The sequence below is a fragment of the Panthera tigris genome, chromosome A2 (genome assembly GCF_018350195.1).
Source record: "Panthera tigris isolate Pti1 chromosome A2, P.tigris_Pti1_mat1.1, whole genome shotgun sequence".
Lineage (NCBI taxonomy): Eukaryota > Metazoa > Chordata > Mammalia > Carnivora > Felidae > Panthera > Panthera tigris.
The window spans coordinates 167610419-167637494 of record NC_056661.1 but is presented as its reverse complement, the minus strand read 5'-3'; the positions used below and the strand labels follow the sequence as shown (position 1 = coordinate 167637494).

At 52.3% G+C, this 27076-nt stretch overlaps 1 protein-coding gene across 1 annotated transcript in view; it reads left to right on the top strand.

Moving 5' to 3' along the window:
- The window catches only part of VIPR2 (vasoactive intestinal peptide receptor 2), a 70028-nt gene extending 46067 nt beyond the window's left edge, over positions 1–23961 (top strand). The window contains exons 5-13 of the mRNA XM_042976783.1: positions 4039–4136; positions 9612–9753; positions 14987–15137; positions 15815–15875; positions 17342–17411; positions 17918–18009; positions 21023–21152; positions 21226–21267; positions 21960–23961. Coding sequence (XP_042832717.1) covers positions 4039–4136; positions 9612–9753; positions 14987–15137; positions 15815–15875; positions 17342–17411; positions 17918–18009; positions 21023–21152; positions 21226–21267; positions 21960–22133 — 960 coding nt within the window. The 3' untranslated portion in view covers positions 22134–23961. The remainder of the gene's footprint in view (positions 1–4038; positions 4137–9611; positions 9754–14986; positions 15138–15814; positions 15876–17341; positions 17412–17917; positions 18010–21022; positions 21153–21225; positions 21268–21959) is intronic.
- Positions 23962–27076: the final 3115 nt, after the last annotated feature.

Sequence of the window (27076 nt, the reverse complement as noted above, 5' to 3'; positions counted from 1 at the left end):
CCCCAAAAGTTGTCATCCTGCAGACACCCCTGATTTTCTTGTGATTTGCCTCATTCTCTTAAAAGTCGGCTGTGTGAAAGTTTCCTGTCTGCTAAGCACTGCACGCTGCACGTAATCACGGTTCTCAGTTGTTGCTACATGGCTGTTCTGTGCTTTGTTCTGTGAGACTTCCCCAGTGCTGCCTTCCACTGAGGTCTCTAGCTCGCCCTGGGGTCTGCTCTGCTTTGCAAAGGCCTTAGCAGAGGCAATTTGCAAATGACCAAATTAACCCTTCTTAAATGATTGAAAACATAAGATGGGGAAAACCTAAACCAGCTTTAAGCAAAGTAACATAAATTGAAATGTGTATATTCCTCTTTTTTTCTCTTATTCCTTTTTTTTTAGTGAACACATAAAAATTTTTTAATTCATACCTATCTCAATGTCCAGCTCATGCATTGTGTCCTGTTCCTCATGGGTGGGGCCCTTCTCTCACTCATCCTGTACCCAAAGCACCTTGCTCAGTGTCTGGTTCCAATTAAGTGCTCGGTAATGGGTTGAGCAGAATGAATTAAATTAACCAGTAATACCACAAGTTCAGCAAGAAATAAAAATCTTACATAAGAAATTGGGGGTAAAAACTTCCCACTACAAATCACCCAAAAATACTAAGTAAGGTATAACAATGCTGCTTTAAAATGCACAGCTGAGATTTCAAGAAAGTAAAAAAAAAAAAAAAAAATCTCAATAAAAGAGCTGAGAACAGGTGCCAGGCAACAGGGGCGGCTGGTTCCCAGGGCAACTGCTGGGTCATCATGAAGAGCTGGGATGAACGGCTTCCCAGTGCAGATGGTGGTGGGCGGCTGGAGTTGAGAGCTAGACCAAAAATCAGACCACGGAGGTGACAAAGAAAATTTTCTTACCCGCATTTGCTTTCCAGGAGGAAAATCTAAAATCTGTCACCACAGGTGTGTCCCCCCGAAAGCTGGGTTTTCCCATTTGTGTCTTCTGCCTGGTACAGAAACCCTAAGCTGGGACATTCACGTAAAGTGTCCTGAACTGGACGCAGTGGGGGTGCCCGGCTCCAGTACACAGGTGCTTCTGGAAGGAAGCAGCTTCACCCAGGCCTCAAGTGCCCACAGACCAAGTCCGAGGACAAGCTTGTCTCCCCAGTGCACAAACTACACAAAGAAGGAGCCACTGTGTGTGCAAGTCCGCAGGTACCAAAGTGAGGCTACATCCTCAAAGATTCAAATAATGAAGTGAGCAGGCATGAGTGCATTTGAAATGTTTTTGAAAAAGTGGAAATTAAAAATATAAACCTGAAACAAGATGCTGTAGCCAGACCTTATCTGGGAAAAAATCGACCTAAAAATAAAAGTCAGGAAGATATATTACATAGGAGCTCAGAGGCAGGCTCTGCAGTGAGGAGTGTGGGCACCAGGGACGCAGCACCGGATGCGGTAGGGAGAGGGAACCACTCGGGAGGACAGCTGGTCAGTCTGACGGCAGGCCTGGCAGGAGGACATGCTATGGCTAACAGCCCGGGTGATGCAATGCGGAGTTCTCCAATGCGGAGAGCAGGATCACCCCAAATACAGAGAGAAGGCCACGGCCAGGCAATGGTGCCGATGCCAGAAAATGCCAGAGACCAAGAACAGACGGCCCCCTGCATGCACAAGAGCAGCAGGACAGACAGCAGGTGCCTTCCAAGGGCCTGGAGAAGATGACCGTCCACTCAGACTGTGCTGAAGCTGAACTTCCACCCAAAAATGAAAGGGAAGGAGACATCTCAGAAAAACAAACCAACAGGATCCACAACCAGGAAACCTTCATTAAAAATGCCCAAGGAATGTGCTTCAGGGGAGACTATGAAGCCAGAAAGAACTGAGAATCAAGAAATAATGTAAGCATAGATAGATAGATAGATAGATAAGGAAGCCTAGCAAAGACTTGACTATTTAAAGCAACAGTAGGGACGTCTGGGGGGCTCAGTTGGTTAAGCGTCTGACTTTGGCTCAGGTCACGATCTCACAGCTCGTGGGTTCGTGTTCCGCATTGGGCTCTGTGCTGACAGCTCAGAGCCTGGAACCTGTTTCAGATTCTGTGTCTCCTCTCTCTCTGCCCCTCCCCTGCTCACGCTCTGTCTCTCTCTCTGTCAAAAATAAAATTAAAAACATAAAAAAAAATTTTAAGCAATGGTAAAATTAGGCAGAAGGCACTAAAAAACAAGGTAAAGTAAATACTGGACAGCAAATAACACAGTTGACGGGGAGATAAAAGTTACACGCAGCACGTGCACAGAATAAAACTAAAACATCAGAGCAATAGCACGAGGTACTGATCACATGCACACACCCTGCGAGGGCATCATGGGGGTCAGCACCCCAGCATAAGCAAAGTGGTTACCTGGGGCATCCCCGGGGTCTGACTCAGTTGTCGTCCTGGTTTTGGTGATTGTTGGTAGGTATGTTATAGATGTATTATATTATAGATGTATTATATGTATATAACATATAATGTATATTATAGATATATAGATGTATTATATTAATATGTATGTAACATATTACATGTTATGTATATATTAGATATTATATGATATGTATACATTATATTGTTTTCTATGCTTTTGGTAGGTTTAAAATATTGCATTTTCCGTTATTTAATGTGAACTCTGACCACAAAACAAAATCACCAGTCCTATTTATAATCCCTCACTCAGTACAGAGAATAGAAAATGGACAAAGACTTAGAGTTTTCAAAGACACTTTCAGAATGCCAGCATGCCCTCGCCTCTCTTCTTGAGCTAAAAAGAATGCCAACAGTGTCATCACAGGTGCAGACTCCTTAAAGTCTAAAACGGGGATCTTGGTTTGCGTCTTAAGGTTCAACAAGGAAAAATCCTCCTGATATCAGATAATACATTAGCTTGCCAGGTCGAACTTCAAGCTAACCTTGATTGCCTGAACTATTCGAGAGGCTAGACTAATTTATTTCATTTTCTCATTAAATCTTAACTAGAAACTCATTTTTCCAAATATTATAGTTTACTTCTGAAATATGTCATTACTCAGTATTGAGCCTCCAATAACATGGGTAACAGAGAGGGAAAACCCTTGTTGAAGTCATCACCTTGATGTTAAGAACAACACAGGGGATGGGTGGTGGGTACAGGCCAGCCTACAGGGGTCCGCTGGCCTGCGGCTGTGGCCGAGCCCCGTGAAGCTGCAGGAGCAAAGGCCTCATCGGGCCACCCCTCCTGCCCCAGCCTGCACCTGAGTTAGCTCAATGACCCCAGGGTGAGGGCTCTTCTCAGTGTGTCCCTGGTGGGCACAACCCCTCTCTACAGTTTAGAACTAAGCTGGTGTGAACCGGGCTATGGAGAAATCAGGGCCAGTGCAGAATGTCCCATGGTCCCCACTCCCAGGGCCCAGGGCAGTGTAAACCCAGTTAGGTCAGAACACATTTGCAAAACCAGCCAGTTCCTGTGGTTGCTGGGGCTCTCTCACAGGAAGCACCCCTCCAAACCCCTCTGGTCTCAGCAGCAGAACAGTGATCAGACAGTGAAGCTGGGAACCCCTTCAGGTCAGTCTTCTCCTTGCTCCATACAAAGTCATCCACGATGAATTTTAAGGAAAAAGGTGGGCATTTAAAGAGGTGAATAAAATGTCTGGGTTCAGAATGGAGGTGGGCTTGGGCACCTGAGTGGCTCAGTCGGGTAAGCATATGACTTCGGCTCAGGTCAGGATCTCATGGTTCATGGGTTCAAGCCCCGCGTCAGGCTCTGCTAACAGCTCGGAGCCTGGAACTTGCTTCAGATTCTGTCTTCCTCTCCCTCTGCCCCTCCCCCGCTCGGACTCTATCTCTGTCCCTCAAAAATGAATAAGCGTTAAGAAGAATGGAGGTGGGCTGTGAAGTGACACTGTCTCTCGTGTGCCCGGCCATCAGCAGCCAAGAGCCCTGCATGAAAGGAAGCATGTGGCCGGATGTGGGAACCTATGCTTTGTCCACTGCTGGCCACCAAAAGCTCACATGTGTGTTTTTCTTTCTTTGCAGATTGCATTTTACGTTCTGGTGAAAGCCATTTACACGCTGGGCCACAGTGTCTCCCTGATTTCCCTGACAACCGGAAGCATAATTCTTTGCCTCTTCAGGTAAGTATCAGAAATGAGCAGTTCTGCAGTAAGAGACCAGACATTGTCCATTTAAGCCGTCTAGGCCCATCAGAGGAGGACAGAAGGTCACTGCCTCCAAGCCCTCTCTCTGTGTGTTAAATCAGTAAAACTCCCTCGGGGAATGCTTGTGTGAAATATGATGCTAATATTTACATTTTTATTTAACTATTCTGCATTTCTTATATAAAGAGATAATACTGCCTTTGGACAAGAATTCAGTTCAACTGCTGTTTACTGAATGTTAGCCATCGTGCAAATCTTTTGAAAATATAGAAGCAATGTGATCTCGCCCTTGCTACTCAGAAAGCAGCTACATTTGGGGCATCAGTGTTTTATTAAGAGACACTACACTGTGGTCAAGAATATGAAAGCAGGGGTCAGACTGCCTGGGTTCAAATCCTGGGTCAGTCTCTTAGTAGCTGTATGACCTTGGACAAATTACTTAACTTGTCTATGACCTGTAAAGTGTGGGTGCTAGTGAAGCTCTGTGGCATGCAGTCAGCACTCTAAATTTTGCGTTATTCATATGCTGGTGAGGTTAGAGTTCCCCCCGACCTGAACCGCTGGTAGGTCTTTTCAGTAACTAACAACATACACTGTATACAGCTGGTTGGTCAGGGTTAGAGTTAGAGGCTTTGGTTTCAGAACAGAAACTTCTGGCTCGAAAAGCTTGAGTGTCACTAGCACTAAATAAACTGGATGATATCCCACTTATTTTAACAAGGATTTAATCTTATTTATCTTCACACAAATTAGTTCAAACGTTGGCCAGTATTCAGATAAAATCAAAGATAAAACAAATGGAATATTTTAGAAACTAACAGACAGCCCATTAGGAGATCCATACTTGGAAGTAAACAAGTGAAAACTGATGAAGAACACAGTTGAGAATCCCTTCAAATGTAATAAAGTCGTTTATTTTTTTCAGGCATCTCAAACATATCTAGAGGGTAGTAATTCTCAGAAAGAGTACGTCAGTACCTTTAATCCAGAACCGTGTGGGGTAGTCACCATCATATTCTAGTTCTGAAAAGAAAAGGAACAACTCTGGTGCAACATTGATATCTGTTCTATCTTTCGTATTTTATTATGTATTTTTAAATCTTCAAATGGTTAAAGATTAAAGAAAAAGAAAGGAAAAATGTAGGGAGGTAAGCTGGTGACTCGATAAGGGTAACTTGAACTAGAGGAATTTCAGCTTATGTTTAAAGAGTTCCCATGTTGAACAATCCGTATCCGTGGCATTGGCGATTTCTCTCAGATTTGTGATACATGACATACTGAATTAGCCAGCCTAATGGCATTTTGGAAGTGTTGCAAATGTGGATGTGGGTCCTTAAGAGAATCTCAGACGGCATCATGAGTATCAAACAGTCTTTTATACATGGACCTCGTTAGTCACCCACTGGTGACACTTGGTTAGGAAAGGACATGTCTGCTTCGGTGTCATTCTGCTGCTGGTTCGGAGTGTCACGGCCGCCAGGAAAAGTGTCCAGAGCTGATGTGCAAGCCCTCAGGTCCGCCTCCACCTTGGGCCACAGAGGCGCTTACGCTGCTGCCTCCATCTGTCAGCTGTGCTTATGTGTCCCATGCCACAAGTGTCGATTTCAAACTCCCGACTGTAAAAATAACTCCATTTCCGACCCAGTAATACCACTCAGGAAACAGAATTACTTCCAGTCGTGGAACACTTGCTGTTCATAGTGGCCTCGTAGCTAAGAAAGCATGAAGTAACCATGTTCTTCTTTTACACACACAGACACGGCGCGACGTATCTCCTACGCCAAGTCCAAAGTGCAGCATAGACTTGAATAACAAACACACGACCTAGTTTTGCGTGGGATTCGCTGGGTGGTCGTCGCAGCCACCGTCTTTGAGTGCGTGTGAGGTCCAGGCACTTGACAAAGCAGCTCCAATCCCACGAGCCCAGGAGTAACCGCGCCGGTTGCTAACACAGACCACACCACACACTCTATAGGTGTTTATTAACTCAGTCCTTACGTTAGCTCAGGCAGGGAAGTGCCACTGCTGTCCCCATCCTACCCGAGAGAGGAGGGCAGCCCACAGAGGTGCCGAGCACCCAGCTTGCAGAACTGGACAGATGCGCCACCGCCCGCCCCTCCCTCCACCCTCGGGAGTTGTTGGGGTTCCGTTCTAGCCGCCGAGCCTGAGCGGGCTCCAGCGCGGCTTCTCTGGAGGCCACGGTCTCCGCTCCACCCTTCATCCAGTGCAGATCCATACTCGGAAGTGAAATGTTACACTGAGCGCTGAGGGGTAAAGGACTCAGCTAAGAAACTCAGCAAATGTGATTTATTTGGATTTAGTGTGTGTTCATCTCTGAGTGACAGCGATAAACCCCCCACTGCACTCAGGGGAAAGTCATGGGTGACAGAGAGTGAGAAGGAGAAAAAAGAAGAGGAGAGGAGAGGAGAGGAGAGGAGAGGAGAGGAGAGGAGAGGGGAAGGGAAGGAGAGGGAAGGAGAGAAGGGGGGAGGGGAGGGGAAGGGAAGGGGAGGGAAGGGGGAGGGAACGAGAGGAGGGGAGGGGAAGGGAAGAGAAGGAAGGGGAAGGGAAGGGAGGGGAAGGGAAGGGAGGGGAGGGGAAGGGAGGGGGAAGGGAAGGGAGGGGAGGGGAGGAGAGGGGGAAGGGAAGGGAGGGGAAGGGAGGGGAAGGGAAGGGGGGGGAGGGAAGGGAGGGGAGGGGAGGGGAAGGAAGGGGAGGGGAGGGAAGAGAAGGGAAGGGAAGGGAAGGGAAGGGAAGGGAAGGGAAGGGAAGGGAAGAGAGAACGGTGGTTTGAGAGATGAGTGAATGCAGCCAGCCCGAGGGGCAGTGGGCACAGGACAACGTGGGGCAAAGAGGCCGCTTTCCAGGAGAGCTGTTCCCGCGAGGAGCAGGCTTTCACACGCATTACCTATTTCCTTTAATTTGTTGAATATTTTTATTAATTTTTCCCTTTAAGATTGTTATACATTCTGTTCTTCTTCTAGGCATCACCCCAAAATTGCAACACGCATCCTTGTCTCCTAGGAGTTAACCTCCAATTGCTATTTTTACCACTTCCCCATCAATTCGAGACTTTACAACATTTTAATTCCACTTACCCCCACCCATGCCTTTTGTGTTTTGTACTGTATTTTAATCCGACGTCTATTTTAAGGCCATAGGTCATTATAGTTGCCATCATTTAGAGTCAGTATCTATTTAGAGACGTCTTCATCTTCCCCGAGTTCCTTCCTGTATTTCGTGTCCCCACCTGGGGTCCTTCCCCTTCTGCCTGACGACCCCCTTCGGTATCTGTCAGCACAGGCCTGCCAGCAATGACTCCTCATGGTTTTTGATTGCCTGAGATCGCCTTAATTTTGCCTTCATTTGAGAATATTTTCAAGAGTGTTGAATTCCTTATCGGCAACTATTTTCTGTCATCACATTAAACATGAGCCTCGTTTTTCTTTTTAAAGTCAGCTGCCAGTCTCACTGCTGCTGCACTGAAGGGATGTGTCGTTTTCCCCGGACGCCTCGAGGGTTTTGTTTGGTCTCGGGTTTTCAGCAGCTGCACCATCATGGGACTTAATGCGGTTTCCTTGGTATTTCTCCTTCTCGGGGTTAATAACATTCCTTTAATCTGTTACTGGGTTTTACTAGTTTCCCAAAATTCTTACCTAGTATTCTTTAAATATTGCTTCTTCCTTTTTTGTCTCCTGTTTCTTCCCAAACCGTATTGTCATGGGTTCGGGGTTTTCACCATTTTCCCTTATATTTCCTACACTTTTTCTGTGCTTTCCCTCATTTTGTCTGTGCTTTAATCTGTACTTACTCCACTGATATGTTTTCTAATTCAGAGTATTCTCATGTACTACGTCTGATCTAACATCAGACTCAGCTATTTGTTCATTTCAGGGTTCTTTCTGAGTTTTCAGTGTTCCATTTGATTGTTATAATCAATTCCGTTCTTTAATACAATTCTCTACCTCTTCATCAGTTTTCTTGACTATGTAAATCTGAGCAAGACAGTGCATGTCTTAAAATGCCAGTATCTGAATCTCCTTCTATTCCCTGGGGTTTTTGTTGAATTTGATCATTAGCTCCTGTTCCCGGCACGCCTTGTAATTCATTTTTGAAATTACAAATAATTAAATTGTAGAGGCTTTGGGTGATATCTTGCTACAGAGAGGATTTAATTTTTCTAGCAAGATGGGCAGATCACCCTAAGCCACTCGGGGGTTGAGCTGATTTGAGACCATGTCTCAAGCTTTGGGAAGTCTGTTGTTTCTGGTTTGTCATAGTTCCTAGACCATAGCTCTTCCGGGGTTTCTAATTAAAGCCCAGGAGCGCCTCTGTTCCTGCAGACCCTGAATCCCAGTAGCCGTTGCTCAGTGCGAGAGATTGCTAACATTTCTTCCCAGCCTTACTTCCTTAGCCACTGCTTTGGCCTCATCCCTTGGCCTCTCACCCAGCACGGCACACCTTGTGTGGGTAGCTACCTCACATGAGGAGACCCGAGGCGGAGGGAGGACGTAGGGTGCATCTCGGTGTCTCCCTTCTCACCTGGGTCTTGGCCCTCTAGGTCCTGGCCACTCTGGCCACAATCCTGAGTCCTCAGGTGGCTTTCTGAAATCACACTGACCCCCTGGGGGGAGGTGGTCAGATAAGCTGCTTCTTTCCAGCCTCTCGTGCAAGACTTCTGTGGTGTGTTTTCTAATGTCCTTCAAAAAATGGCACCTTTACTTAACCCTAAAGATCTAGTAGTGACTGTGGGAGCGCGCTTGTGTGAAGCTTGCTTCCTGAGGGCTCTGAATTAAGAGTCCACGTCAAATCAAATGCCCAAATAAGTGTTCTCCAGAGCAGAATTTAAGTGGTACAAGAGAATTAGAAACAAAATGTTCCGAGCACTTTTCAGAGAAGCAAGGTATCATTAAAGTTGAGTTCCAAGGCAGATCACTGCTATGGGCCTCGCAGGAAACTGGCTGTGAGGAGGTGGGGTCTTGGCGGCTGGAAGGGGGCACACGCCATTGCAGGCTCCGGACTCAGCACCGTTTGCTTTACAGTGTTATCCTGAAATCCTATTTCACAACCCCAGCCTAAGAAGCTCATCAAAAAATAAAGGAAAAGCTTGATGTAGAAAAATAGTTACCATAATGCAAAACTGAAAACATCCCAAATATACAGTAAGGAACAGTAACTTCCATACAAAAAGAAGAAAACCTTAAGATTAAAGCCACATAGGTAATTGTTAATGTGTTCACAACATCCGAGTTTGATTATCTAACCCTCCCCCCACCTATCCCTGCCTCCCACCCCTCATCCCTGCCTCCCCCACCCCTCATCCCTGCCTCCCCCACCCCTCATCCCTGCCTCTCCCGCCCCTCATCCCTGCCTCTCCCACCCCTCATCCCTGCCTCCCCCACCCCTCATCCCTGCCTCCCCCACCCCTCATCCCTGCCTTCCCCACCACAGGAAGCTGCATTGTACCCGGAACTACATCCACCTGAACCTGTTCCTCTCCTTCATCCTAAGAGCCATCTCAGTGTTGGTCAAGGACGATATTCTGTACTCCAGCTCAGGCACGCTGCACTGCCCTGACCAGCCATCCTCCTGGGTAAGGCTATCCCTGTGAGCAGGATCCTGTCACTGAGGGGAGGGTGGCCTTTGTGAACGGCCCCAGAGCCCTTGCCTCCTTACTGCCCCACCCCTTTGTCTCTGTCCCCAGCTCACGCTGTGATGAAGTCCCATAGCCAGCACACAGGGGTCTCTGAGGCACTGGTGAGGGCAAGGGGTCAGGCCCGAGAAGCGCAGGGGCCTGGCCAAGAGGCTGGGGCTCAGAGCAGGTCCAGGTGGGCAGGTGAGACAAAGGCACACTCACCTTTGTCTCACCTGCAATGACAAAGGCACCTGCAATGTCCCAGGCACCTCCAGAGGCTGGAGGTCACGGGCCTTGAGCACTGAAGCCCAGGCAGAGGCAGAACAACACAAGGGCACTGCCTCCAGTGATCAGCAGCCGCTCTGGGCTAGAAAACCTGATGCAGATGCACAACGCCATTATTTTCACCCCAAATCTCCCAGATTATGAGCATAGATGCTTCCATGGGCTGCTGGGAGGAAGGCGCCTGTGTGGTGAATGAACTCCCTCCTGCAGCACTTGCTAGGAGCCCAGTGCGCATCTGTGAGTATGCCTGGGCCCAGCTCTTTGATACAAGGGAGGCCGTGCCAATGATTTCTAGAAATGCACACCACTGGTGCCGCTCTTCGCCCCTGGCTGTGTTCGTGGTGGGTGTTGGCGGGCCTTTAGTGCTTGGTGCATTTACTGTGCCCTCCGATACGCAAGTCCCTCCACTGAGTTTCCTCTGCGGCCGCACAATGCAGTGTCCTCAGGGCCCTGGGCTCCGGTGCCTCAGTCTGGATTTGACCGCAGGCTCTGAGGCTGGCCCCTGTCTTCCTAAGGAGCCAGCATGCCGGCTCTCCTTGCGAGTTCCAAGCAGATGGACTCATCTGCGTGGCACTGTGGCTCTGGATTGAACAGATTGGAATTAGTTGTAAGACAGTGAAGCCTTTTGTAACATCACAGAACATCAGCTGTTTCCGAGGCTGCAGGTGAACGTATTTCTGGGGATAATCAGCTCATAACACACTTGGACTGAGCTAATAAAAGGAGTTTGCTGTAATAATAAAATTAACACAAGATCCTTCACCTAGCAAACTCCCACCCCTGAGGGGACATCAGGGCCCCTGGGGCTCACGCCCCACCATGGAATCTCCCACGTAGGTGACAAGGGGTGAGCCCCAAAGCCAGTCCGGGCTCTCCTCTTGCTGAGAAACCTCCACTCTCTTCTCTGGGGGGCCTCAAAGCTCTGCTGGAAGAAGCCCTCCTTCCTCTGCTTCTTGTTAAAGGACTGGGCCCTGGTGGGGCGTCCAGCCCGGGGCCGTGCTCCCAGACACATAGACAAGACCTGGTGGGCTCCTGAGGGGCAGGGGAGTGACGGGGACCGAAGGGAGCAAGTGCCCTGCCATTGCCCACCGCACCCCGCCTGCCCCTACACTGGGAATCACAGACCCCTCCGCCATTCCCAACAATTGGGGCCTCGCCCAGCCATTTCTCGAGAGTCTTAGAGGACAAGGCTCTTTGCACGGACACCGAGGGTGAGTGCCCAGTGACCTTCCAGAGAGCAATTTGTGAATGAGGACACAGGCTGAGGGAAGCCCAGCAGCCGGGTGGACTCGATGGGGCCGCAGGCAGGGCTCAAGCCACAGGTGCACAGCACGCTCTGGCATTAAAGATCCCCCAAGGATCCAGGTCTGAGGACTGAAGTGTGAGAAGGAGGGAGCGGGGACAGGGTCCCCCTGCCCAGTCCCCAGCTGCACCCCTCCAGCACGGTGCCACTGAGCTGTGTGCCAACAGAGGAGAGAAGGCAGGAGAGAAGGAGGACTGCGTCTTCCTTCTTATTGTGCCCAGAGAATTGGAGGTTTTGCGTAAGTTAGTCAGAGATGCAGTCAGCCCGCAGCATGAGGCACAGAAAAAACATCTTTTCTTACAGTTGCATTTGTGTGGACGTTTTTGTTCTCAGCTGGGTTTGATCAAACCAACATTATGCTCCCAGGACGAACCCAGGGCACATCTCCTCCACATAGGTCCAGGAGTCTGTTTCTCAAGACATTTGCAGGACCGGGAACCCGACAGAGTCTGTTTCCTTCCAAGAGAAGGCTTCTCCCTCCACCGGCCCCTCTCTGTACACACCCTGGACGTAACAGTGACCCCTGGGCTCAGTGTGTCTCCTCCTGGCTGCCGAGGGGGCTGGAACAGGCAGTCTATTCGCACTGAGACCAGAACAGATGGCATGTGTAGTTGACAAGGATTCTCAAAAACCCACCCTCGGGCTTTCCAAGGTGCTCCCTGAGAGCCTGAGTGCAGCCTGCCCCAGGGAGGGCTTGGGTCGGGACGTACATGGCAACTATGAGCTCTGCAATGAAGCCATAACATCTGAACAGGGATGCACCCAGCCCAGAGCTAAGTTCTGACCTGGCCACTGCCTGCTGCCCCAGGGGGGGCTGAGGATAGGATGGGAGGCACAGACTCAGGCTGGAGGCTGAGCGTCTGCACGTCATGGAGGCTCCTGGGCCCCCTGAGTGGCTGTGCCAGTCCACGGCCCAGGTCAGAATGGCCGGGGTCAGGAGGAAGGGAGTGAGTGAGAGTGTGCACACGCACATGCATGCAAACATATACATGCATGCTCACAGAGGTACACACCTGCATGAACACAGGTACTGGTGTGCAGACACAGGTGCACACACACAGTCACAAGCATGGGTGCACCCACAGGGGGACTCACACACACAGGAACACACATGTACCTTCAGACTTTATTCTGTCCGCGTTCGGATCTATGCTTGAAAGGACTGCTGGTCTGGGCTTTGCGTGGTGCGGTGGGAGCCCCACATCCTCTAGTGTGGCACTGCTGTGACACAGGACACGTGTGAAGCTGCACAAGGGGACATCACCACAGGCACACAGCTCTGTCGCTTGCCGTGCCAGGCCCACATATGCGCCAAGGGCCACGTTCACCCCGTAGCCCTCTGCTTCATGGTGTTTTCACACATTTAAATAGCCTCTTTTTTTGTTGTTTTTAACCAACAACTACAGATGCCATAAGTCTCCCAGGAACTAGGGACACGCCTTATATTTCTGCACGGTGAGGTGTGTTACTCACTCTTACCTTTGAAAACCTGGAGGTGGGTTCAGCTTTTCCTGTTCTCTCCAGGGAGTTGGGCCTCGAGGCCAAGTGCCTTGTGTTCTATCATAAAGCCAAACAGGGGCAGTGCCCCACCTCCAGTTCCCTACCACCGCCCAGCTCCGCACACACGGCCTCCTTCTCTGCACGGCTTTGCCTGGCGATTGTCTGGCCTCTGGAAAGGCATAGTCTAGTCTAGAGACAATGAACACCAGGTGGGTGCCTGGACGCTGACCCTCAGCAGGAGCCCCCGGCTTGCTCCCCTTGACTCCAGCCATGCACACTGGTGGGAGTCTCCGGGACCAGGGGACGGGCCTTGGCCCATGCACCTGTGTGTGTGTGTGTGTGTGTGTGTGCTGTCCGGGCTGCAGCAGGTCCCGGAGGCGCTCCTGCCATGCTCTCTGCCCTGAGGGATGCAGTTTGAAACCACCACCCAGGAAGGGGAGGTCAGCAGAGAGTTTGTCACTGCAGACCTCCTGTCCGTACATGATGGTCAAGGAACAAATGAGAAGAAAGGCAGAGACGGCGTTTTCGCTGTTTTACCAAGACAATGGAGTCAAGTTAAACAGGCTTTTCCTGCGTCTCTCTTCCTCAAGCGGCAGGACACCATGGCAACCCTCCAAGTCCCCTGGTGTGTCACATCGAATGGTGGCACAATAGTGCAGCGTGTGGACGTGACCTTATTTCATCGTCCCACGAGTTACAAGCACCACAGACGTCAGTGCACACGTGTCTTCATGCACCGTGTTCTTCCCTCAGAAGGAAGTCACGAGGGACGGCGGACCAGAGGGCACGTGTATTTAAAAACTGAAACAAACATTGCCGCTTGGCTTTCCCAGAGGTCAATGACGTGCAGCTTTTCAGAGCTTTGCCGTCTGGTGGGCGCGGAACACGCACTTCTGTGGCACGAAGTCACAAGTTCACTTCGGTTAGTTTCCCTGCTCCCGTACTTGCGTCCCCACATGCGCCTCTCTGCTCACAGCACCCGGGTCATGACATTCTGTGGGTGGTTTCCACGTGACAGCCCTGCTCCCGGCCCTGCGGCATCTGGCCCTCAGCCTCAACTAGCCGCAACTACTCTCCGTGCAGCACCTTACAAAGATAAGCTGAGCCTTGCCCTACTTAGGAAAGAGAGACCGGAACAGGGTCAGGGTGGGAATACCGGAGAGAGTGCAGGGGCATCTTCAGTGGGCCACCTGGTTAACGCTCCCATCAGCCCCGGGCACCAGCTTGGAAGGGCTACCGTGAGTTTCCTGTAAGCACATCAACCCCCAAATACACAGGTCAGCATGTCAGTATATCCACATACGCACACGTGTATCTACCTCACATGTGTGTCCACCTGCATATTCCTCTACAGAACATCCGCGTGTCTCGGTATATCCACATGTATGTGAGCATATCCACATCTATAGAGGCATACTCACGCATATATCAAATATACCCACACATACATATAAGCACGTGGAAGTATGCGTGCATCTCCGTCGCACCTGGATACATGTGTATTCGGGAGGGGAGGCAGCAGAGATATAGAAGAATAGAAATGAAGTCCTGATCATTTTAGTACACTTGAACAAACTTACTGACTAAAAGCCTCAATTTCATATTTGCTCAAGAGGCTAAAACACCCGTACGTTCATGTGAAGGTCTGAGAGGTTAAAATACATTTATTTTATATGCTGTGTGGTTCTTCCCAGTGAACCTCTTTCAAAATGCCTGGGGACGTGAGGGCTTGCTGGATTCCCTTGTTTTGCCCTTTACTTTTCTGTCTCCTCTCAAGTGGGTGGTGAGGACGAGTGGGGCAGGTAGGTGAGCAGAGGGTGGGGGGGCAGGGGGCACTGGCGGGTGTGCTCACTGCCACAGTCCCACAGCTCGCTGCCTTCAGAGGCGTCTGTGGACATCTGCCTCCTGCCCGTGTTTCTCTTCCAGCAAGTTCTGGGTCCCAGGGCTGTGGACGCCAGGGGCCTCACTCTAACACTGCTGTGCTGGTGTCCTCAGCTCGTCACACAAACGTGTGCCTGCTTGTGCCCTGGAGCACCTCTGCCCACCGTGAGCTGTCTTATCATGGCCTGAACATGTTCTCTTGCTCTGTCCGTGACTTTCCAGGTCGGCTGCAAGCTGAGCCTGGTGCTTTTCCAGTACTGCATCATGGCGAACTTCTACTGGCTGCTGGTGGAGGGGCTGTACCTGCACACCCTCCTGGTGGCCATATTTTCCCCCGGCCGACGCTTCGTGGCCTATCTCCTAATCGGATGGGGTAAGGACTGTCCTCCCCGTGTGTGCCCGACACCCTGTCTCCCACCCAGCAACCCTCCGGGCCTCTGTTCCTGCCCCTCTCATCTATAAACGCAGACCTCTCAGTTCAGAAAACCCTTTCCTGCCCCTGTACGATGCTCTTCAGGTCCTATTAGGACGGGCTTTTCTCGGGTGACTAGGTTCCTGGAGACAACACCTGCATATTTCTGGGGATCAGGAACCTGGTTTAAAGCTATTCTAAGCTCCCACTCCTGGGGCTCCCCCGGTGGTGGGAAAGTCAGAAAGAAGGGCCTTGGAGGAGAAAGCCCTCTACCAGGAGGTCCCAATGACATGCCAGGTGGCAGGAGCCTCCACTAGTCGGGACTGGAAGGGCTGTGAAGCCACGAGACACCCACGTTCACAGCGAGGGTCACCTCTTGCGATCATTGCCACACTCCAGCCCACAGTAGCCACACTCACGATGCACCGTGACGCATTCCACCCAGAGAAGCTCCAGCTTTCAAACACATGTGTATCGCCACTGCTTTGTATGGCATGAGCATAAACTTCTGTGTGCTTCTGAAGCATTTCCGCTTGATCTTTCCGTCAGAAAGCGCTTGTCCTTGCCGACTCTGATGAAGGAGGGCGCACAGCTGCTAACTAGCGCGGGGTTGGGGGGAATCTGGTGTCTTTCTGCAGGCATCCCCACCATCTGCACAGGCGCATGGACCGCGGCCAGGCTCTCCTTAGAAGACACAGGGTGAGTGCTGCGTTCATACCTCTTGAGCTATGCTGGCTACTTGCTGGCATCGTTTTACGTCTTTGGAAACTAGAAAGCAGCTTATTATCTGCTTGGAAGGCAGGTTTGCGTTTGCAGTGGCAGCCACGCGGAGAGTAACGCGGCCATCATTTGAACATTTGAACATGGGGAAGACCTTGACCTTCACAAGGGAGGAATTGTTTGGGGCGGGAGTGTTTGGAGAAGATGCGTGTGAGGGATGGGAACTGAACCAGGTCCTGCGCGAAGCTGGGGTTGGGATAACGCAGGCAGAGAGGGGAGGAGCATCAGGTAGGAGAAGCAGTGTTCACAAAAGGGAACCAAGCAAAACGCAGGCGCTGTTTGCCCGGAGCCAAGTATGGAGAGGTGACCAGTTGAAGACCAGGTTGAAATGGCCAGCGGGAGTGCAGCTCTCTGAGATAGTTGTTCTCTAAAATGCACCGTGAGCAGGGCCCAAAGCTCCTCTGTTTCACATACATAGTGAGCTGGATCATGGCCCCACACTCAGGTGCCACCAGCCCCCCCCATGAATGTTGTGCCTCATAAAGGGTTGTCAGTGTTTACCACTTATCTACTCCCGGTAACAAACCGCCCTGAAACTCAGTGGCTTACATAATCACGGTTTACATGGTGTGTTTCTGTGCACATGGCATTCTTCTGGCCTCAACCCGGCTTGCTTACACACCACGGGCACCTGCCGGGTTGGCCGAGAGCTGGCGAGTCTGAGGCAGCACCAGCCGGAAGGCTCCTTTCTATCCTGCAGGTTCCAAGGGCTCCACATCCTACTGCCAAAACCAGCTAAGATTCAGAGGCATGGATTGGTCTCTGCCCTTGCTGGGAGGGGCTGCAAAGCCCCACTGTGGGGGTGTGGGTGACAGACGGAATAATGGAGACACTTGCAAGCACCCCATCCTAGTTCCTACTGGGAACCACCCTTACGCTGAGGACCGAGAATGGAGACACCCTGCTAGACAGACACTCCTAGCTGTACCTGCCTCAGTTGTTCCAGAGGCATTTTGACCCTTCATTCAAGATACAAATACAGGGGCGCCTGGGGGGCTTGAGTTGAGCATCTGACTTCGGCTCAGGTCATGATCTCGCAGTTGGGGAGCTCGAGCCCCACGTTGGGCTCTGTGCCGCCAGCTCAGAGCCTGGAGCCTGTTTCAGATTCTGTGTCTCCCTCTCTCTGTCACCCCTCCGATCATTATTTCTCTCTCTCTCTCTCTCTCTCTCAAAAATAAATAAACTTAAGAAAGATACAAATACAAAACATTTGGGAAGAGAGAGGAAATTAATTTTCGGGAGAGAAACTTCCCTTTTTTGATGTTGGCTGGCATGAACACGAGCTACGCGTCAGGGGCGAGGCCACAGGCAGTGCACGGACCCTTGGGTGCTTGGTTTGTGGATGAATCAGAGGTAACATGATTTTCCTTCTCTCTTTTCAATAGTTGCTGGGATACCAATGACCACAGTGTTCCCTGGTGGGTTATACGAACACCAATTTTAATATCTATTATAGTAAGTAATTCCGGTATCGAAACATGAGTTATCCCTTGGGTTGCACATTTGGGCAGAGAAGGAGCCCCTTTCCCTGTACTGAATATAAATAGCCCTGTTCTACTCGGTCTTGGAGAACCACACACAAGCGGCCCGGCCCCTTCCCGCAGTCGCAGAGGTGGACTCGCCCCCCTTCAGGATGAGATCTCAGTGAGGGCGGGGGCAGCGGAGAGAGCTGCGCGTTCCCCTGTGAGGAAGGAGACCTGTGGGAGTCACAGTCACCAGGTCACAATGTTAGGGCTCACTTGCTTTTCCCTTTAACATCTCACATCTCAAATTCACTTGTGAGACACGAGGCAGTCAAGAGACAAGGCTGCAACTTTGGGGGAGACCCAGGCTGGGCAGGGCTCCTGAGCTTCTGTGACAGGTGCCTGGAGCTCTGTCCCAGGCGAGGAGACGACCCAGGGGGGCTGACACATCCTGGCCACACCCACCTCACATACCACATGTTGTCTCTATTTGTGCAGGTCAATTTTGTCCTTTTTGTTAGTATTATACGGATTTTACTCCAGAAGTTGACGTCCCCAGACGTCGGCGGCAATGACCAGTCACAGTATAGGTGAGTATGTGTGTGGGTCCAAGGGCTGAGCTGCCTGGAAACCGAGAGTGGGGAGGATGGGCATGTATGGAGAGCAGAGACACTAGGGTCCTGGGTCTGTGCACCAAGAAATGGCCCAGGTTCTCCCCCTTCAGGGGCAGGACTGTGCTCGTGGCTAATTCAGCAGTGTCTTCTCTAAGGGGGGGGGGGCGGTTGCCATGGTGCCATGGTTATTATTCGGGGCAAGCCTCCGTCTTTCATTTCAGCATGGATATCCTCTAGTGAGCTTGCTTACCGAAGCATTTGCCCACTTTTCTGTTTTGTAATCTGCCTGTTCTCCTTGGCCACACATTATTTGTGTTTTATGCTTAATTCTTCCTCCCCATCAGACCACGTGGTTCACGCTGGCACCTAATGCCAGGCTTGGGCCTCATAGTAACTCACGTTTATTGGCTGAGTAATTACATGAAGATGGTAATCATCTTGGGGAAGAGAGCAGAGGCTAAGTGACTCACCCACAGTCATCCAGCTAATTAATGAGGGCCTGAAGACTATAAAAGAACGTAAAGATTCTTCTATAAATTTCTATCAAGAATTTATAAAGAAAAAGTAAAGCCCGCATCTCTATTATAAAGTGGACACTGGTGTGGAGTGGTTGGTCCAGCCCGTGGGAGCCTCAGGATCAGGTAGACCAGGTCTGGAATCTCAGCCACCCAGAGCTGTGTGACCTGGGCAGGTTATCTGACTAGTGGCCGGGGGTGGCCCCACGCAGTGTCTCCTTCCTCTCCACCCTTCAGACAACAGGAGTGGACCTAGAAGCCAGACAGGCAGCATCTCTCGTGGTCAGAGGCCCGGTGCTGGGTTTACATACCAGCCAGAGGCCTTGGGGATGTGACTCCACTGCCCTCTGCCTCAGTTTCCTCATCTGTAAAGTGGAAATAATAGTAATTGTCACTAAGGTATGAAGATTAACTGAGTTAATATTTTAAAGACATTTAGTCCCCGGCACTAGTAAGTATTGTGGGGAAGTCTGGTAAACAGATACATCTGCTTGTGCCCCGGGGCACGTGAAATCCAAGGAACCGCTTGGTTCCTTCTGCCTGGCCCGTCAGAGGAGGCTGCATAAAAGGCCAGACCTAGAGATGGGATCCCACATTGAACCACGAAGGATAAACCTGGAGGTCCTGGAGCCCACCCACACTTGCAGCTCAGGGCTGGGACTGTTCTCGGTTGCCCCGGAAACTGAAATTTTGATTTGGGGACAGTCTGGTCTAGCTCCCATGCTGACCTTTTCTGCGGGTTCTTTGGGAGTGTTCATTAGGTAGGTCTTATAGATACCTGCTTGTATTTTAGAAACAAAAATAAGTAGGGAGATAGAATCTGTTCTTTTTCCAGGATAGCAAAAAAGGCAGAGCATGTCTGTGACGCTGACCTCTGGTTGTATGTTGATGTCTCTTCTCTGTAACTATCGTTACAACAGTAGCAGTAACAGAACAGGACCAGCCTCGCTGGAAGTCCCTCCAGAGACAAGCATCATAGCAAGCTGCCAAGGTGCATAGTACAGGAGGGCGTTCAGACAGGCTCCCGTCTCACAGTGAACTGAAGGACACAGGCCCCCACACAGCCCCGCCTTCTGTCCACAGGCTAATGCTGAACCGAGGTGTTAAGGGCAGCAACCTTGTAAGGTTAGACGTCTGGGGCTGTGAAGGGGCAATGCTTGCTGACGGGCCGTCCTCTGCGACGAGGCCTAGGTCATACCCCGGGCTTCTGGGGTTTGTGCAGATTGCATGAAATAAGAGACACCCTGCTTTTTGTAAATGCCACAGGACGTGGTATTTTGTTGTGAGGGAAATCAGAAGAGATGGAAACTTCCAGAACTTACATCCCAGGCTCTAGGTGCTAGCTTTGAAGCATGTGCCTCAAAAATACGTAAAGAAATTCATGACTTTTTCTAAGCATTGGGTAAGGTCAACGAACTAGAGAAGGTCGGGGGGGGGGGGCCTCCTCCCTCATCTCCCTCAGCATGAGGCTGCGGGGTGTTCATTAGGGCGTCTTGACCCGCACGCACATCACCAGGTGGCCTGACTGGCCTGGGGACAAGACCCTCATTCTTGACCAGCCCCGACTTGACCCCAATGCTCCTGACACAGACCTTGTTGGAGCTGCAAGGGTCAAATTTGGCCACACACTGGAACCAGCCAGAACTGCCAGGGCCAGTGCTGCCCACAGAGACCTGATTTAATAGGAGTGAGGAGGCTGGACTGAGCTGTTTGAATCCCTGCATGATGGTCACGTGCTGTGGTGAGAGTTCCCGGGTCAGAGCAGTGGTTCTCAAAGCAGGGTTCCCAGTCAGCAGCCGTGGCACCTCTGGGAATCTGATAGAAATGCGGATTCTCAGATGACACCCCAGACCTCAGAGCCGGCAGCCCGAAGGTGGAGCTGGCCCTCCAGGTGGCTCTCGTGCGGCTGAGGCTCCAGAAGCACTGGCTTGGAGACAGAGGCTGTATTTGCTCAGGGGATGGGGACGGGGACACAGACAACAGGTGCAGCTGTGGGGAGGGCAGAGCGAGCCCAGCACGTGATGCAGTGAGCGGAAGATCTGCTTTCTGACCGGACCGGGGAGGGCGGGAATGTGACGGACAGAGGGTCTGCACGTGCTCCACAGAACGCGTGGGACCCAGAGCGTGGGTCGCCGCCCTGCTGCCACACGTTGCGCTCAGCTGCACCCCTGCTGAGTCTGTCTTCTGATCCCAGAGTAAAACTCTGCCCTTCAGGTGCTGGTGATGGGCCCCGACCCCGGGGCACTAAGGCCCCTCAGGCTGGCTTCGCAGTTGGCGAACTCGTGGGACATCGCCTCAGAACTTGCCCGGGCATGTTCATTTTCCTCCCCACGTTGGCACACCCTGACCGTGGCGGGGGCGGGGGTGTCGCTTAAATCCGTGAGATACGAGGCCCAGACGGGGGAGGCCCTGGCCGTGGGCCTGCGTGCACGTGCCGGCACAGGCCTGAGCTCGCGCCCTTCTCTTCGGTGCAGGAGGCTGACCAAGTCCACTCTGCTGCTCATCCCCCTGTTTGGAGTGCACTATATGGTGTTTGCCGTGTTTCCTATCGGCATCTCCTCCAAATACCAGATACTGTTTGAACTGTGCATCGGATCGTTTCAGGTACACCTGGGAAGGGACCGTGCCCTCCCCCCAGCTTGGCGAGTGGCCTCTGACGACCCTTTCTCATTTTCAGGGCCTGGTGGTGGCGGTTCTCTACTGTTTTCTCAACAGTGAAGTACGTGCCCTGTCACAGCAGGTGACATTCAGCTTGTGCAGGATTTCCTCATGTGCCCCCCCCCCCACCTGAACGAGGGTCCAGGTCTGCTGTCGGGCAGTCCCAGTGCCCCAGACGGCCACGGCCGCCTCCTTCTCTCCACACCAGCAGTGCCGGTCGCCCTGGCCTCCCCCGGCCCTGCTCGGGAAGGCTCTCCGGCTGGGTGGTTGGGAGGGACCCTGCCACTCTGCATGGTCACCATCTTGCTCCTTGACCCTGGACATGGGGCCGAGTGGGGAGGGAGGGACACACAGATGAGAATCCTGCTCCCTGAGTTCGCAGCCCACATCTCATCAGAAGGTCCATGCGTGAGCCCCTCTGAGCCCTGCTCTGCCCGCTGAATGCCATTTCCCACGTCCTTCCTGTCCTGCAGCTCTGTGTACCTGCTCACCACATGCCTCTCCCTTCCATCAGTTCAAACACCCTTCACCTCTGTCACTGGACTCCCGAGTACCGACTCCCCACCCGATGTCAGGAAAATCCCCGGTTCCTTCTGTTTTGTCACCTCTCCTCCTGGAGCTCGCTGTTGGGGTGGCGCCTTCTGTCGGGGCCGACCCGGCCCGGGGGGGCCTCTCTCGAGGGCACCCGAGTTTACGTTTCCAAGCTCACACCCCGTGTGACCCCCACTTCCTCATTGCCTTGCCCCACCGCAGGTGCAGAGTGAGCTGAAGAGGAAGTGGCGGGGCTGGTGTCCGAGCCAGCCCTGCGGCCGGGACCACAGTTTCCACGGCTCGTCCGTCTCGAGGAACGGCTCGGAGAGTGCCCTGCAGCTCCACCGGGGCTCCTGTGCCCCATCCTTCCTGCAGACAGAGACCTCGGTCATCTAGCGTGCCACCACGCTGCAGACTCCCCAGAGCCCTCGGGCCTCCCCTGGAGCCAGCACCGTAGAGAAATCCTCCATAACATGATGGGGCTGGCCTCTGCTCACCCATCACGGGACTGGGTTACGCTGTAACTGGGTCTTAAGTCCAGTTAGTGTTAAACTCCAGCAGGTAGGTCATTTTGCCATGACGTCTGGCCATGTCGTCTGGCCAAATAGACCCATTTTCAAAGAGAACAGGGAGACAGAGACGGCCCCTGACCAGAACTCGGGTCCAACTGTAATGGGAAGAAATCAAGGGGGTTTTCTCATCTCGATGCCAGTTCTGGGCAGGAGGCGGTGGCCTGACCTGGGGGCTGGGCCCTCCCTCTGCATGACCCCCACCACTGGCCGGTCCCCACTTGGGCAGCCCTCTTGTCTGCAGGACTCATGCACAGAAGCCCTTTGAGGATTTCTGTGAGACTCCGGCCAGTCCAGGTGGAACCTGCCCCTGCTGGGCGCCCCTGCTTTTCCCCTCCTGCCCCAGGGCCTCCTCTCCCTGCTTGTCCACCAGGACAGCCGGCCTGGCCCAAGGAAAGTGCAGAGACAGCTGTCAGATGATAGCAGGAGGGGTGGCACATCACCCCTCGAGGGCACCTGCGCTCTGTGAGGGGCCCTCAACCACTGAAACAGACTCTTCATGAGGCCACTTCAGGCCTCTTCCCCCAAGAGCAGTGAGAAGGCTGGGCTTGTGGGATCTGGTCATCGGGGCGACAGAGACACTAGGCATTTTATTTAGTGGGAGCAGAATCCTATTCTCCTCTTAATGAAAATCATCTTGAAGTCATTTCTGTTTAAATGGAGAATTAGTCTAACAAAATATAAAAATGTGTCGAGCGCTTCTGTCCAGAATTGACAAGCAGCAGTCCTAGCTTCCAGTTCCCTTGATGTCTACAGACTTGGAGAGAGGTCTGGGTGGCTGAGCAACCACAGAGGGAGCAGGAAGTCAGCGAGCAGGCTGAGGCCACACTGTCCGGGCCCTAACCCTGCACACCCAATAGACGGGCATTCTGCCCAAACCCCATCCGGCTGCTGCACTCAGTTCCTCAACCCTTTTTATGATACCGTTGCCCCCCCAAAATGAGGCCACTAAGTCTTCTTCCTGAGGCACCACAGACCGAGGCCACAGGGCCAACGGCCTCGATGGCCGGTGCCAGGGAGTGGGGTGGGGCAGACGGGGGCGGGCCAGAGTGGAAGCCGCTAGTCTTGGGTCCCGCAGCTCAAGTTGGTGTGTGTAAAAGGCCTGGACAGACAGGGACGCAGAGCGGCTGTGTTCAGAGGCCACCTGGAGCCAGGGCCCCCACCTCAGATGATTTACTGTAACCGGGTCCACGTGACCAGCGGAGAGCCAGACCCAGGCTTATGTGGGGCCGCAGGCTATGCTCCGGGGTTAGACATGCACTGGCCATCCAGGGACCTTCTCCTCAGCCGGCATGGCCAAGGCCCAGTGAGGCATCGACCGGTCTGTCCTGCCTGGGAACGGGAAGGGGGACGGGAAATTGAATATTTACTAACAGCAGGAGCTGGTGGTCTAAGAATCAACATGTGTCGTCTTAAATGTTGTCCATGTGCATGGAACACCCACAAGTCACGTGTGGAAACTTCAATAAAACCCCATTTCCTATCTGTAGGCTGGTAGACTCGCTCTGCAAGTCCTGTGGTCCTCGGGTCTCACACTGATGAGAGGTTGCACTTTTTAGCTGAGCACCATCGCCTTCAGGGGAAATCCACACGTAAAGCGGAGCTCTGATAGAGGAGGGAAAGGAGAAGGCATTGGCACCTTCACGGCCGCTGGAAACAGCCACCCTTCCCCAAGGCACGTAGGCCGCCTTCCAGGACATCCTCCTTAGAGCATCCTGGTCCACGGTCATCATGACTTACAGTGGCCCCAGCAGCCCTGGGGGTGAGGGCCCTGCACACACACAGGAACCCGAGAACCTGCTGACTGGGGGCAGGGCCGACACACGTGTGCACGCACGTGTGCGCGTGTCTGCACGCTGACCCCAAGCCTCACGTGTGTCACAGGCAAATAAAACCTAGCTCTGGCACACTCCCTGCTCACCCAGACACCTCCCTTCAGGAGGACTGCCACACACTGCTAGAGCTCAGACCTGCAGGAGGCCAGACTAGAAGCAGGTGAGACGGACCAGCTTGGGAGAGGCGGCTCGGTGCCCGGCCGAGCCCCAGGCCTCCGGGTATCCGTATGTTGTGAGCTATTGGCGGATGGAAGGGTCCAGTCGCTGAGGGGAAGGACACGGGGGGGGGGGGGGGGAGAGGGCGGGGCTGAGTGTGCTTGGGGGCCGCCCTGAGGAAGATCCCGCCTCTCCAACGTGTGCGCGCTCCTTTCTAACCACGAAAGGCAGTTTTCAAGTGGCCTTTTTTCAGGCTACAGAAATTAAACGGAGGAGTTATGGAAGTTCAAATATTATAGGCAAATGTCACCTACAATGTGAAAAACCTCTGAATTCCGTCTCCCATCTGCCCCTCCCGCTTCTGGAGGTAAATATTATGAGTAATTGATATTGTTCCCGGTATTTTCCTCTGTTTATGCAAACCTCTGTCTCCCGCTCTCCTTTTCTTCTTGGTCGTCGTGGAAATAAGGTCATATTATTGTGTAGAAGCTTCTGCAACTTTCTTCTTTGGTTAAGACACATTGTGTGGATCTTGCCTGTGAACCTACAGTCGGGCCTTGTTTTTAACAACCGCATGCTGTTCCGTGGCACGGGGTGTATTGGTTTGTCCCGTCCACGCCCGCCGATGGACGTTTGGTGGTTTGGCGAGTGCTTGGACGTTTGCCCTCGTGCTCCCACAGCAAAAGCTCCCGGAAGAGGAAATGACGGGCGCAGGCACACAGTCAGCTCCGGGCAGCTGCAGTCCCTCTCGCCAAGGCTGTGGTCCCCACCCATGAGCCCCAGCATCACGACATTTCCTCTCTTCCTGGCCCCCAATCTGCCTGCCTTGAGGCACGAGGGTTGTGAGCACTTCTTTGCTCCTGATTTAAGGCAGAGCCTCAGCCTGGCCCATTGACGTTGCGGTCAGATGGCCAGCTCCTTTTCCCTCCTGGTGGCCGCCCCACCTCAACACAGGTCTGCTGAAATTTTACAGATTAACTTCTTTAGTCCTGGGAAACGGGGACGAGACACAGCAGAGGCCGTGGGAGATTTGCGTCACGACCGCCAGGTACTTGAAGAGGCACCGCTTGGCTTGTGGACCTTGCAAAAAGATGTAGGGCATCTTTTATACACAAAAGTGTTCTTTGGAAGATGGGAAGAAAGATGCCTGCTTCCTTCATCCTCTCTAAAGGTTTCACAGGGAAAGTGGAGCGGGCAGAGGTGGTCGGCAGGTGATCTCCTCGCTCATGGAAACAGCCCCACCTCTGCCTGCCCAGGGGTGTCCCAGACGGAGCCCTGAGTGGCAGGTTGGAGCGTGAACACTGACCCCCAGAGCTAGCACAGGACCTCGTAAGATTTAGGATCATACATATCCTCTCACGTACTGAAGGTTGCAGGTAATGAAGCCAAAGAAACAGTCCACAAACCCAGTACACCTTAGAAACACGGCTTTTAGGGCTTAACTAATTGTGAATCTGGAATATGCAAACTTTGTTATTTTCAAATCATAACATAAATAGAGTCATTTCAGACTTGAAAACACACTACACTGAAGCCCGCTACAAGGGGACTCATGCTTCTGCAGAGTTTTACCTAGTGTGGGTAGATTATGGTCTCCCCAATCGATTAACCTGCAGTGGAAACCCTGATCTGTCATTAGCTCTATGGAAGCTGGACGTGTGGAAGGCGCAGTCTCCGTAAACTTAACTCCAGTTTGGCATGTTTGCACGAAGCACACACACCGTGGGGACGGGATGCATTTCCATGCTGCCTCCCTGTTGCCTCTGGACAGGGTTTTGGCTGGCTTCCCGCATCCTTCTCTTCCCTGCTTCCAAAGAGAGCTCCTCCTTGCCAGACAGCCTCTGGGGCTTTGAGATGGGGAACTGCAGGCAGAGAAGAAGGCCCAGAGAGGCCTCCGTCTGGGCAGGGTTGGTGGACACAGCCCAGGAGCAGCTCCAAGCCGAGAGCAAGAACTGAGGGAAAAGGAGACCAGGAATGGTGTCCACAGCCCAGGAATGGTGTCCGTGCTGTAAGAAAACATGTGAACTACTCAAAATTCCTTTAGATGCATGGACTTTGTGCTTTTTTTTTAAGTTTATTTATTTTGAGAGAGAGAGTGAGAACTACCTGGGGTGGGGCAAGGAGGCAGAGGGAGGGAGAGAGAAAATCCAGCTCTGTGCTGTCAGCACAGAGCCCAATGTGGGGCTCACAAACCGTGAGATCACGACCCGAGCTGAAATCAAGAGTGGGACACTTGACGGAGCCACCAGGCGCCCCGGACTTTGTGCTTTTGATCCCATAGAACACTTCCCTGCGAGTGAAACCGCGGCTCACGGACCGATGAGCACATCGGGTCTGCGTTGTGCCTAGTTACCCACACGTCCGTTGTCTGTCGGTGCATCTGAGCCTGTGACTGCTCACGGCCTCGCAGAAGACAGCACCTGCAGTTCAGCAAGGGAAAGAAGGGTTTTGAGGAAGAAACGGGCCCTAAGTGCCGTGAGAGGGGATATATGGAACGGACAGAGGAAACGTAGGGCCGACATCGCTAATGCTTGCGGAAGGGCTCTACTCAGCTCTGCGGAGGAAGGCGGGCGGACGGGCAATCACCAGATGCTCACAGTGGGTGAAATGGGCGCTCCTTGGAAACCCGGGAGTTTTTCAAGGCTTTTGAGCTGGGGAATGACACGGCTGAGGCAGTGTTTCGGGAGGTGAATTGGTGAGGGGGGGGCGGGGGAGAGGAAGGGTCCCGTATGGACATCCGTGCCCTGGCCTGTGCAGGATGGGGAGGAGGGCAGGGGCC